The sequence below is a fragment of the Aptenodytes forsteri genome, unplaced genomic scaffold (genome assembly GCF_000699145.1).
Source record: "Aptenodytes forsteri isolate BGI_AS27 unplaced genomic scaffold, ASM69914v1 Scaffold9, whole genome shotgun sequence".
Taxonomy (NCBI): Eukaryota; Metazoa; Chordata; class Aves; order Sphenisciformes; family Spheniscidae; genus Aptenodytes; species Aptenodytes forsteri.
In genome coordinates, this window is record NW_008796217.1 from 625,370 (window position 1) to 637,246 (window position 11,877).

Consider the following 11,877-nt stretch of genomic DNA (forward strand, 5'->3'; position numbering starts at 1 on the left):
CTTTTTTTTTTTTTTTTTAAGCAAATGGATGGCCACAAGTGCTGACCATGACACTACAGCAAACAGAACTCCATGAGACTTCTCTGGCACCCTATCCGGGCAGCCCACACCTACGTTTTAAAGCTGCTGTGTTTTTGCAAGCTGATGGCAGATTTCATGCTGATTTCAAGGGGTGCTGGGTTCCGGCTATGGGTGGAGAGGCTTTGCCTTTTTACAGTGCTTCAAATTTTGAAGCCTGGCCACAAGTGCTGACCATGACACTACAGCAAACAGAACTCCATGAGACTTCTCTGGCACCCTATCTGTCGGGCAGCCCACACCTACGTTTTAAAGCTGCTGTGTTTTTGCAAGCTGATGGCAGATTTCATGCTGATTTCAAGGGGTGCTGGGTTCCGGCTATGGGTGGAGAGGCTTTGCCTTTTTACAGTGCTTCAAATTTTGAAGCCCAGGCCGCTCTGTTACTGTGGCAGCATACAAAATGGCTGGGCACTGCACGCTGCCCAGTCATTCCGGTATGCCAGGGTTGTCGTCTTCCAAACACAGGATAACAGCTGAGTCTAACCTAACTAGACAAACGCATTTTCCCAGCTCCCTTTGCAGAATTAGGGGGCTATAATTAAGGCTGCATTAGCATTTCTGTTACAAAGTCCTACTTTTGAAGCTTCAATCATTTGTATTTAAGACATCCTTACCAAGTGGCAATTTGGCACACGGGCATGAAAACTTTGAGAAAAACCAGCTCTCACACTAAATTCAGTAATAAAGGTCTCACTGATTTCAACTACATAGAACGAGACCCCGCACTAGCTGCTTATCTGTGGGAGCTTAAAATCCCTGATAGGGCCGAAATATTAATTTTTCCTAACATAATTTTTACTTATTTTCTGAGCACTTGAGTGATATCCCTGTTTTTGCAGAGCAAGCAGAAGGTTTATGGCCTGGCTAATGAGGCTTTCATACCTAAATCCCAGCCGTGTCTCCTTGCTGTAACAAGGATGCACGGCTTTGGCTGGAACTTGTGGTGTGCCTGCAAGTCCGCCAGTATTGATATCAGCACCTCCCAGGGCCAAGGTCTATAAAATGCCATACGTGCACATTATCTTAATGACAGTGCCAAGGAGACAGATGACAAGTTCTTCAAACACTTCAAAAAAGTGCCAACTGTTTTTTTTATACTTTTAATGGGCTGATTTCATTAGAGAGGGACTTGTATCTGGACACTGTGGAGCTCTAGCCTGGATGAGTGCCTGAGTGTATGTTGTCACTGCAGTCACCACTGCAGCTGCCAGGTGATGCAGAGGTACGCAAACCCGCTGTAGCCACCGTAAGTAGAGCAGAAGGGCCTCTCTGCCCAACAATTTGGTTCTCAGGTAAGCTTGCAGGTTACGCTAAGTTTCATGCCGCAACAGCTACACGTAGTCACTGCACAAAATTCATGCCCAGGAATAGTGATTGCTTTCTGGAAGCAAGAGCCACGAAAACTGACGTTGCTGTGTAGACTGAAGGTCTAAAAAGGCTTATATGAGTCTTCCACTATCATCTTCCTCATGTGGTAGCATTACCAACACTAAGTACGAGAGGAAGTCTCTCATCAGCTGTGTGCAAAGATGTTCTAAGCTGCCGACATTCATGTGTCCATGGTGATTTACACAACCCTAGATGGGTTGCTAATCCATTTCTTCAACTCCAAAATACAGCAATCCACATCCTGTCTTCAAAAGCATCCTTTCTCTGCATCCATTTTAGAATTTGACCCAAGGTATTACACAACTAATTGCTAGCTGGATTGCTCAGACGTCCTGTAGCTGACAAAAAGTAAAAAAATTCTGGATTAAACTGTTCTATGCAACATTTTCAGTAGCGTGCTTCCTTATCTTCTCTATCATCCCCTTGAAAAGATTGATGAAACCCAAAAATTTCTTAGAGTAGTGACTCAAGCAAGCAAATTGTCATTCTATTAATTTCTCTTTACTTATTTCTGCACTATTTCAGGCAGCCTAGAGATTCCTGGAAAGAACAGACACTGAAATAATTCTCATTAATATTAGCGTGTGCCATAATTAGCTGGAAGGGTCTGCTTTACTGAGGGCCTCTTTAAACCTTGTCCATCTGGTTTCAATCAAATCATCAAAAGAAATAGCAAATGTCTCCTTCAGAATAGCTGTTTCTGACTCATTACAATATTCAATTATAAGTAAATAAATCGGCAGAAGTCGCATTGCCTGTATGTCATAAGGATGATCAGCTCCGATACCTGGTCTGACCTCAGAATATCACTAAGCAGGGGAGTGCCAAGCACTCTTTTCTCTATTAAGCACAGCCATCAAGCTCCTTAAATAGCATAAAAAGAACTGCAATGGGGATTTTGATTCCAGCCTATAAAGGAACAAAGTAGTCAGGGCAGAAGTCACTCACAATTCTCAATAGGACTTTTACTACAGCTTACAGCCAGTGTGTGCTAGTTTCTCGGGTACGGAGTGGCAGGCCTGAAGATGCATTGCTGCTTGTTTTAAGTGTACTTGGGATTTTGCATGCGTGCTTAAAACCAAATCTAGCCAGACCAAGTATACATCTGATTCCTCATCAAAATGGATATATGCTATATGGCTGTAACAATTGAAGGCAAGCATACATGACACATACCCAAACGTTCACAGGGCAGACAGCCTACAGAGTTCATTGCATACTAAAGGTGAAACATAATTATTAAAATATAAAATATATATGCAAACTAAACCTGTTAGCAAGCTGAGCATACCAAAAGGCTGCAGGAACACATACTCAACACCTTAAACTATCTTGTGAGGTGCTGAGACAGTAACAAACCTTACTACTTATTCCTTATACCTGGCGATTTTGTTGTGGCTGCTGATGGTTTCACCTGCGGTCCCATAGTTAAATTGCCTGCTGGGTTTTGGACATCCCTGTTATACTTTTCCTGTACCACTTGTTGGTCCCAGGTTCCCAAACCCTTTCATGCATGCCGGTGTCCTCCTTTTGAAGAGGACAAGTGCTGCTGGCCTGAACTTCTGGGTTTCCCAACCACATGAACTGAGCAGGCCCCTGTAAGAAAAGTTTTCACAGGAACTAGACTAATGATTGATGGAGGTCACCCATGACAGGTACAGCAAAATTTCAAATTTTCTTTATTTACCTGAAAGCCACGATAAGAAAAAGACTCAGAACTGTGCCTTATTTAAACACTAACTTCTCCTGGTATGTCTCAGTAAATTACACTCAGTACCTCTTCCACAGCATCTTCCCTCAGCTGAGGCCCAGGCATTTTCTTCCTCTTGAGTTTGGTGTCTTGAGTCTGTTCGATACCTTTAATTCCATGCTCTGGCCTTGAGGAAAAATTTTGAGTTGGCTAAAGCCACACGGGTCAGCATTCCCCAGACTTATGACGTCTGTAATGTTTTGGTCCTTTTAATACAATTAGGACATTTCAGAGATACCTTGTTTCTGTCTCATCTCTGAAACTGTTTTCTTTCATATAGTTTCATCTGCCTAACACTCCTCTTAGATGCAACTCCCTGGTGTAAAACATAGTATCAAGCAGGTAAGCTATATAAACAAAGTAGTACAGATTTCACTCTTCTTGGTTTTATATGGAAATGGCGTACTCTCGCCTCAAAAACCCTAGTCATTACAACCTAAGAATTTCTATTATTATCATCGTATTAGTCTAGTTTAAAGCTATAAGAAATGCAGTGTTAATTATTTTCTGAGCTTTTTAAAAGCTCAATGAAATCCAAACTGATGTTATCAATTATGTTACCGCCTCCCCACGCTTTCAAATTCTTTGCTTTCCATTTTCCAGGCATCTTGACTTATTAAAATGAATTGTGCATGTTATTGTGGTTATTCGACAGCTTTTCTAAAAATCCAACGTAAGCTGATCTCCAACGGCTGACTCAAAATGCTGACATAAATCAGATACTCTCATTAAAGGAGAAACAGGATGAAAATCACTTTTTATTAATTTTCAAATATAAAACAAGAATTTCTGCATTTGCTTATCTAGTGCAAATGATTACCCCTGTGGTCAGTCCCAGCATTAACTCTTACAGATATTTTACGTCATCATAAGGTATTGTGTTTAATCACTCCAACATACTAAAATCAATTTTTGAGAGTTAAAAAGAAGAACGAAACAGAATTGGTGACAAGATCCAACGTTGTTCCACATTCCTTGCAGAGTACCCCAGAGAACATAGCAACTCTGACGTCTCAGCAGCCTTACACTTATTCATGAATTGTATCCATTCTACAGTTTTTCCTCTTTTTGCACTTCTTAGCCCTCCTAAGGATGTTACCTTTCTGGACTCAAGCATTCATAGCGCCATGTGGCTATTCCCACACACGTAACAAGAAGTGGTACCTCTAGTCAGACTGCGGTACTCTTGCTCATGTCAGATACTATCTTTCCGCACGAGTGTGCGGAGACATTCCTCTGCCTAACAGTAACCCATGGCCTCGTGCCAGACCCAGACTGAAGTGCAAGAACTAGTAAGTCAAGCTTTTTGCAACAAACCTAACTGTAGGCCAGGATCCCCTGCCAGCCTCTTTCTTGGGTCATCCAAGTGCCTTCCACTAGTTAACTAAAACTTAATGTCAATGGAATAATAGACAAGAAAGCAACCAAAACCCAAATCAGAGCCAGAATTTTCCCTTTTACATATGTAACAACAGAGAACCTCCCAGTACATTTAAGAACAGACGTAAATATAAAGTAACCTGCTTAGTAGTATGCTGAATAGTAGCTGCTGTAGGCCATGATGGAAGCATAGAGAAAGAACTACTTCATTTTTGAAGTCAGTCAGATTGTCAAATGCAACAACAGATGAAAACACAGCAGACAGAACCTCAGGTAGGCCAATTACCTCCTTTAAATGTTAGCTCTGCATCACAGTCAGTGTGAGCTAGGCACTGAGTTTCTATACAGTAAGTACATCATATGAAGAACCTTTGTTGCACAATTAGCCAGCCACAGCGTGAATGCTGGTGGTTGCTTTGTGATGCCAGCCAAACTGAACATTAAGCTCCAGCCTAACACTTTTTGTTTGTTTGTTCTGGTGAGGGTTTTTTTGGTTTTGGTCTTTTTTTTGTTCTTTTGTTGTTGTTTTTTTTTTTTTTAAATGCTTCTGATTAGAAAGATTTATGATCTGGAAATCTCACTAATAAATCCAGTCCTGTTTTCAGCCTACAGGGATGATATGCCTTTGCAAAGAGCAAAACTTCAAACAAAAATCTAAGATTTTTTTTTCCTGCAAGCACTGTAAGTCCCAGTTAACAAAACCAAATGCAATAGACAAACTCAGCCCTTGAGTAAATCTGCATTTTTAATACACTACTTCTACATGCAGTAGAAGCTGAAAAAGCAACCGGTAAAATTACGAAGTGACTATCAACCCAATGGGCTTCAATGCATAATGAGGCCAATCAGCACTTCTTCACAACAAGATGCTTTGTTTTGGTCCTGACAGGACAAAGTCTCCAACAAGTAGCATGCTGGTGGTCGGTTAAAAATGAAGTTACTATAATTGCAGACTGCCAAAGACTTCTATGTTTCTGTCAGTACAAAACCCTCAGCTTACTCCCTTCATCCAGAACATCCAAGATTTTAATTCACAAATCTTGATGGGTATGACTCTGAGGAAAAGAAAAAGCATGCAATTTTATCATTGGTGTTTCTGTACAATCTGCTAGAAGGCCTGGTGTACATTCATATGTGTCTTGTTCATTTTACAATCACTTAATTTCAGCAAATAAAGATTCCTCTAATAGCAGTTCTAAAATCCCACTTTGTTCCAATGCTTATGTAAAAGAGAGTTGTACCAGTTCCACTTCTGGAAACCAATTCAGTTTTGCTTAATGCACTGCCTTGCACCACCATTATCTTCATCATCTGCTACAGGTTAGAACGAGTCAGCCAGGGAAATTCCTGGAAGCAAAAAAACCACCAGAATAAAAAAACATATCAGAATGGACAAACAGTAAGAGGAACAGGATACAAATATGTATTAAGTACCAGATGGAATCCACAGGAAATAAAGACTGCTTAAAAACGTTTCATCTCATTTTGTCAGGAATGGAAAGGAACAACCATAAATTCTGGGAACAGTCATTAAAGGCACTATGCATTAATAATAGCCAACGGAAAAAAATAAAAAAACAAAAAACAAAAAACAAGGAAAGCAGATGGGACAGTGTAAAAGCATCCATTCTCCTATCTACCAAATCTAAAGACAATCTTTCTGCCTTGCAACTATCTCTGCCTTCTCTGCAGTTTAACTGATACTTCCTGAGGATTTTAGAGGCTTGCCCACACGAAGCTTGCAGAAAAAGAAGGGAAAACATATACGTACCTGTTTCTTTCTCTCAGACTGTGGATCAATCATTACATTTATAAGAGAAGGTGTTTGCTTGTCAGTGACACTTGCTTTCAGGGCATTCTGCAATTCTTCTGGCGTTTTAACGAAGTATCCTTTACCTCCAAAGGCAGACATAATTTCCTCATAGTGTGAATTTGGCAGGAGAGAAACAGGAGGTACACTGTAACGAGAAGGAAAACCTCTGATTAATGGCAGGGAAGAATTGCCAGACGGACTAATTACTTCAGCACTGATTTTAAAGTGTAAGATGATTATTGTGCTGGCCTGATGAATTCTTCTGGGCTGGAAGAACTGTATTTCCTATACCGCTTAAGCTATGTTTATAGGGTAGCAGGAGCCCAGTGTAAACTCAGAACACAAGTCTCAGGTAATTTTGGAGATTATCATGATTTTGGAGGTTAGCCCACTATGAACTCTGCATTGTGTGGCCTGAACTGCTGCTGGAACCTGAGACAACTAATAGTCATCTCTCTGCTGCACTGTTGTGTAAACAATAGTCTGGAATTAGGTTGGTTGCTTGCTTTTGGTAACTGGTTCTTACTTACATGAACTTAGCCTAAGACTAAGTTCACTTTATGAAAAATTTCAATCTGGATCACAAAGCATTAAAAGTGAAGAGAATGACCATTTTGGTCACTTCTTCCTTAATTAACAGAACATACTTTGAAGATGCTCACCATATAGCAGGATCTCCAAACTTTAACATCTCCTTCCAGGCATCTGCATCCAAACCAGTGTAAATCCCATTGTTGTTTACTACGATAATCAGGATTGGCAAGTTGTATCTACAAAAAGATGTATTTGGAAGAATTCTGAAATACTTGCACCTTTCTGTAAGGTGTTAGAAGTGCTACTTTTCCTTAAAAGGAAAATAAATTAAAAAAAATCACTTCCACCTGAAACATGATCTACTCATCACTAGTAACACATTATGTCACAACAGCATAAAAATGACCACGTATATTTTTTGGCTTGTTTTCACGTGCTTTTAGGAGTACACCATCTAACAGCAGCATCCTTGGCCTTCTAGTTAAATTGATCCTGGCAATACATGAAGAGGGTCTTCTTGAGCAAAAACCAGTTACCTACAAATAGTCTCCACCTCCATCCCAGAAAATCCGAAAGCGCTGTCTCCCTCTACGCAGACGACTCGCTTTTCAGGTGTTTGGTCTTTAGCTACCATTGCAGCTGCTATAGCAAAAGCCAGTCCGACTCCCATCGTTCCAAAAGTACCTGCATCAAGCCTAAAGGGGAGAATACAGAATTACTATCCCTTTATTTCTACTCAAACTTTTAAGTTAATCCATGGTGACTTATCTTTACTTTTAATAATTTGCCATATACTATTCCAATAATGTTTCATAACACCAGATATATCTCTTTATACCAATTGTTTACGAAACAGCGTATCTGAAAGCAAATTTGAAAACTTAGCCCTAGAATAATCTACTTCTTTATGTACATTTTTATCCATTATGTGCTTCTGACTGAAATGATCTAACTTAATTACAGCTTTCAATTTGATTTCAAAAGTTGAACAGAAGACTAAAATTTGAACAGCAGTATTTAACAGATGGCTTTCAGACTTCTAGTTATATTTTCAAGGAATTAAATATAGAAAGATTTCATGTAGTCTGCCTATCTCTACAGTAATTGAATGTTTTTGAAATATTGTGACTATGCAAGCTAAAAGCATACAAGAATAGTTCTTTATTGTAGTACAACTAGTGTATGAGAGTTCTTAATTTTAATTAGAGTCCCAGTATGTTTATATCACTTAAAACATTTGCAGTCTTATCAAACATTTGACTGAATATAATAAAGAACTAGATCATTCTAGGGTTCACTTTTCAAATTTGCTTTCAGATGTGCACAATGCAATCTGAAAAGACAACCATTAACATTACTGTGCCCTTATTTTATTTAAGGGGAAAAAAATGCAAACTCTTCCCCCAACTTTACTGGAAGTAGGGTTTTTTTGTTTGGTTGGTTGTTTTTTGTTTACAGGGAAGTATTTAGGTTCATTCAGGACTTTAGTGCCACTTTCACAAGAAGGCACAAGCTTCACAGTCAGATCAGAGTTTCACCTCACCAGACAGAATTAACTTTTCCCCCCCATTCAAGAAAGAGCACTTTATTCCTACTTAAATTTGTAGTCTACTTTTAATATAAAGTGACATACCAACACTTCCAAATTTGAGTGCCTACATTTTAGGCATGCAGGTTTACATGAAAGTGTGCCCAATATATAAACCAGTTTTCAAAATGAGTTGATTCTTCTTAAGTTTTCCCCGGTTTTAAGTGTGTTTCAAAGAAAAACTTTGTATTAATTCTTTTCAACATGAGAATTGAAAAGAAAATATTGCTTTTATTTTAAATCAATATTTATCACAGACTGAGCACAGAAATAAACATCTACATCAGGGAATTCAACACGCTGCTTCTCACTCACTTTCTACAAAAGAGTGAGAAACTATCACCATTCTTTTGCAGAGCACACAGACAAGTCGCAGAGAACTGTTAAAATCTATGACAGGTCATCAGTGTGTGAGGGGAAAACTTCCCTTAACCCCTCTCTCAACATACTAAACTTTTATTTTTTATTTAGAAACTTTAAAAAGGATTACAAAAATTCTGGACCATCATACTTCTCAGCTAAATGAAAACATTTATACATAGATCTAGCTTGTTGAGTCAGTACAACAAAGAAAATACCACACCTTTGACGGGGATGGTAATTTGGAAGCATAGTTCGTCCAATGTCCATGGTGTTTGCTCCCTCACTTACTAAGATGCAGTCCTTGGGTATCAGTTCTCTGATGTGATGAAAGACTGTGTAATAATTCATAGGCAGGGATTTCTGTAATGCTAATCCCTTAAAGATAAGAGACATTAGTAACTCCTATGCATAGAATTTATAATACAGTGCAGAACTGAGACATGTAAATAATAACAATGGAAATAAAAATACACTTTACTAGGTAAGGCTGAAGTATTTGGTCTTCCACGCACTACATCAAGGTCACTCCTTCTGTATCTATCCTGGTGACACAATGTATTTATCAGAGGCTCACTCAGCTCAGCAACCCTTGGATAGCCTATCATTAACAGGAAGCTATTAAAACTCAGTTAACTTGAGAGGCACATGAAATTTTTCTGCACGCAGGTTTGACTATTGATAACCCTAAGTGAGCTGTCATCTGTGTGCTGGGAGACAGTTCAAAAGAGTGATCTGCTAGAATTAATTTATTTTAGATCCCAATCTCGGAAACATGCATCTGAACTTGCAGAATACAAATTGCATAAAGTTAGGCATATGCCAAGCATGTGTGGTCTTCTGGCCTTAATAGCTACTTGCTTTTAACAGATTATACTTCCACCAGCATTGCTAAACAGCACAATTACAGAAGAAAACTAAGAATGCATCTTCATGTAAGCCAGCTTCCACTTGGAGTACTGGGAGGTACTTGGAGTACCTGCCCATTGCTTAGAAGTTGCTGCCAATAATACAGCAGCTCTAGCTGTGGTCGTCTACTACTGGCTTTTAAGAACCCAATCCCAAAGTTCAATGACTTCCACACAGTTTGAATTTATACAAAACCTAGAAAACTTAACTTACAGTTAAGTATTAAGATTTAACTTACAGTTCATAAGCCTGACAAGAGTAAGCCTGTACCAGAATGGTGTAACTTTTCAAAGTCTGGGTGACATGACTGTCAGAAGTAATTGAGAAGCTTGGATATAGACCAGTGACAAAACTGATTATGTATCAGTACCTGTTAAGGCAAGAAACCTCCTCTTTTCTTTAATATAACACTACCTTTGATCTTTCCTCGTTGTTCATTATTTTCTCTCTTAGCCTCTTCCACCACTCCGAATTAGAAGGATATTTCAATGGTCTTTTGCTGAATTCTTCTAAGAGCTGGAACAACATTGAAATGTTGCAGAGATTTCTTTCAACATATTTAAAAAAAACATCACGAGCATCAAGAATAACGTTATCAAGAAAGTTCCCAGCACAATCACAGTAACACTAATCAGAATCTTTAACATTTCATTTGGGAACAGACTGGATGCACAGCATGAGTATGTTGCCTGAAAAATGGTTTTCCTTGAACAGTTTTTTTTTTTCCCTTTTTTAACTGGTAACTTACTTTATATAAATCAGAGGAAATTAAGGTCAAAACGGGACACCTGACATTACGTTACCTGCTTAGTCACGGCGTTTATGTCACCTAATAACATTGCAGCTGGCCTCACATTATTCCCCAGCTCTTCTGCACAAATATCAATCTATATTTCAAAAAAGAAAGACCACCATTAACTCAAGGATTATTAAAAGGATTTTTTTTTCAGTTCAGGTGAGGAACATTGTCTAACAATGTCTTCATACCTTGGTTTTGGCTGTACAGATAACTTCCTCTGCCTTTCATTGAAATGACATCAGGAAATGCTTTATTCAAAGTAAAATCCTATGGTACATACCCATTTTAATAAAAGTTCATATATCATCTTAAAATTGACTGCTTGCTTCTTTCAAGCTCTTACAGACAGTATAGAACTTTATTAGAACATTAAGGAGAAGAAGGTGGTGATTTTAGTAATAATTATATGAGAACTAAAAATCTAGGCTTAGGTATACCCTGAAAGTCTATACAAAGCAGTAATTTTCTTACTGAGAAAAGTTTGTGTATGCTACTTGGCAATAAGAATTTGGCTAGTGTGAAGAAACTGAAAAGTAAATTGCGACCACTGAAGAAACTTCCCCACTTTATCAGTGATGTATGAGACCTCTAAGGTTACATGGAATAGTAACTTATGACCAGGTCACACAGACTATGAACTGAATTAGTATTTTAATACTAACCCTTGACAGTGAAAAAAAATCACTTTAAGTGAGACAAAAAAATATTTTTTTTTTTTACATTCTTTAGAAAAAGGAAACATAACAGAAGTATTATTTCATAAGTCAAAAGGAATTCTAGCTTAAAAATTTATGTTACTCCTCTGGAAAAAATGCAAAGTTTGGAAGCTGACATTATGTTCCAGATCACTGAAGACAGGCCAGTCAGCACACTGAATCAACTACTACTCTTCGACCACAGACTCTAAGTGAGAAGATTTTAGGGACATAAACAATTTAACAACTTGTCTTTCTAAGAGCTGGCAGATTGCCAAATACATTGATTAGTTAAATAGCCTTTCTTCCTCTTTTCTTATTGTCCTGGTTTCGGCTGGGATAGAGTTAATTTTCTTCCTAGTAGCTGGTATAGTGCTGTGTCACTCAAACCTCAGCGACAGACATCGCAGCTGCTCAAACGCCTGTGACAGGCACTGTGGCTGAACCAGAGAACCAACCGGCATCAGTTGCCCCTATACACAAGAAAATCAACTCATTTAGCAAGGGATGAAGATGAACCAGGGCCATTACGAGAACAGGAGGAGGAAGAGGCAGAACCCATAAATGAGATGGTAACCACCC

At 38.7% G+C, this 11,877-nt stretch overlaps 1 protein-coding gene across 2 annotated transcripts in view; it reads right to left on the reverse strand.

The window, feature by feature from the left end:
- Window positions 1-3,946: 3,946 nt before the first annotated feature.
- Window positions 3,947-11,877, reverse strand: part of HACL1 (2-hydroxyacyl-CoA lyase 1) — a 31,198-nt gene continuing 23,267 nt past the window's right edge. For both annotated transcript variants that reach the window (XM_019474483.1, XM_019474484.1), the window contains 7 exons: window positions 10,605-10,688; window positions 10,216-10,317; window positions 9,116-9,270; window positions 7,481-7,639; window positions 7,073-7,180; window positions 6,369-6,555; window positions 3,947-5,944 (listed from right to left, as the gene is read on the reverse strand). In XM_019474483.1, coding sequence (XP_019330028.1) covers window positions 5,912-5,944; window positions 6,369-6,555; window positions 7,073-7,180; window positions 7,481-7,639; window positions 9,116-9,270; window positions 10,216-10,317; window positions 10,605-10,688 — 828 coding nt within the window. In that variant the 3' untranslated portion in view covers window positions 3,947-5,911. The remainder of the gene's footprint in view (window positions 5,945-6,368; window positions 6,556-7,072; window positions 7,181-7,480; window positions 7,640-9,115; window positions 9,271-10,215; window positions 10,318-10,604; window positions 10,689-11,877) is intronic.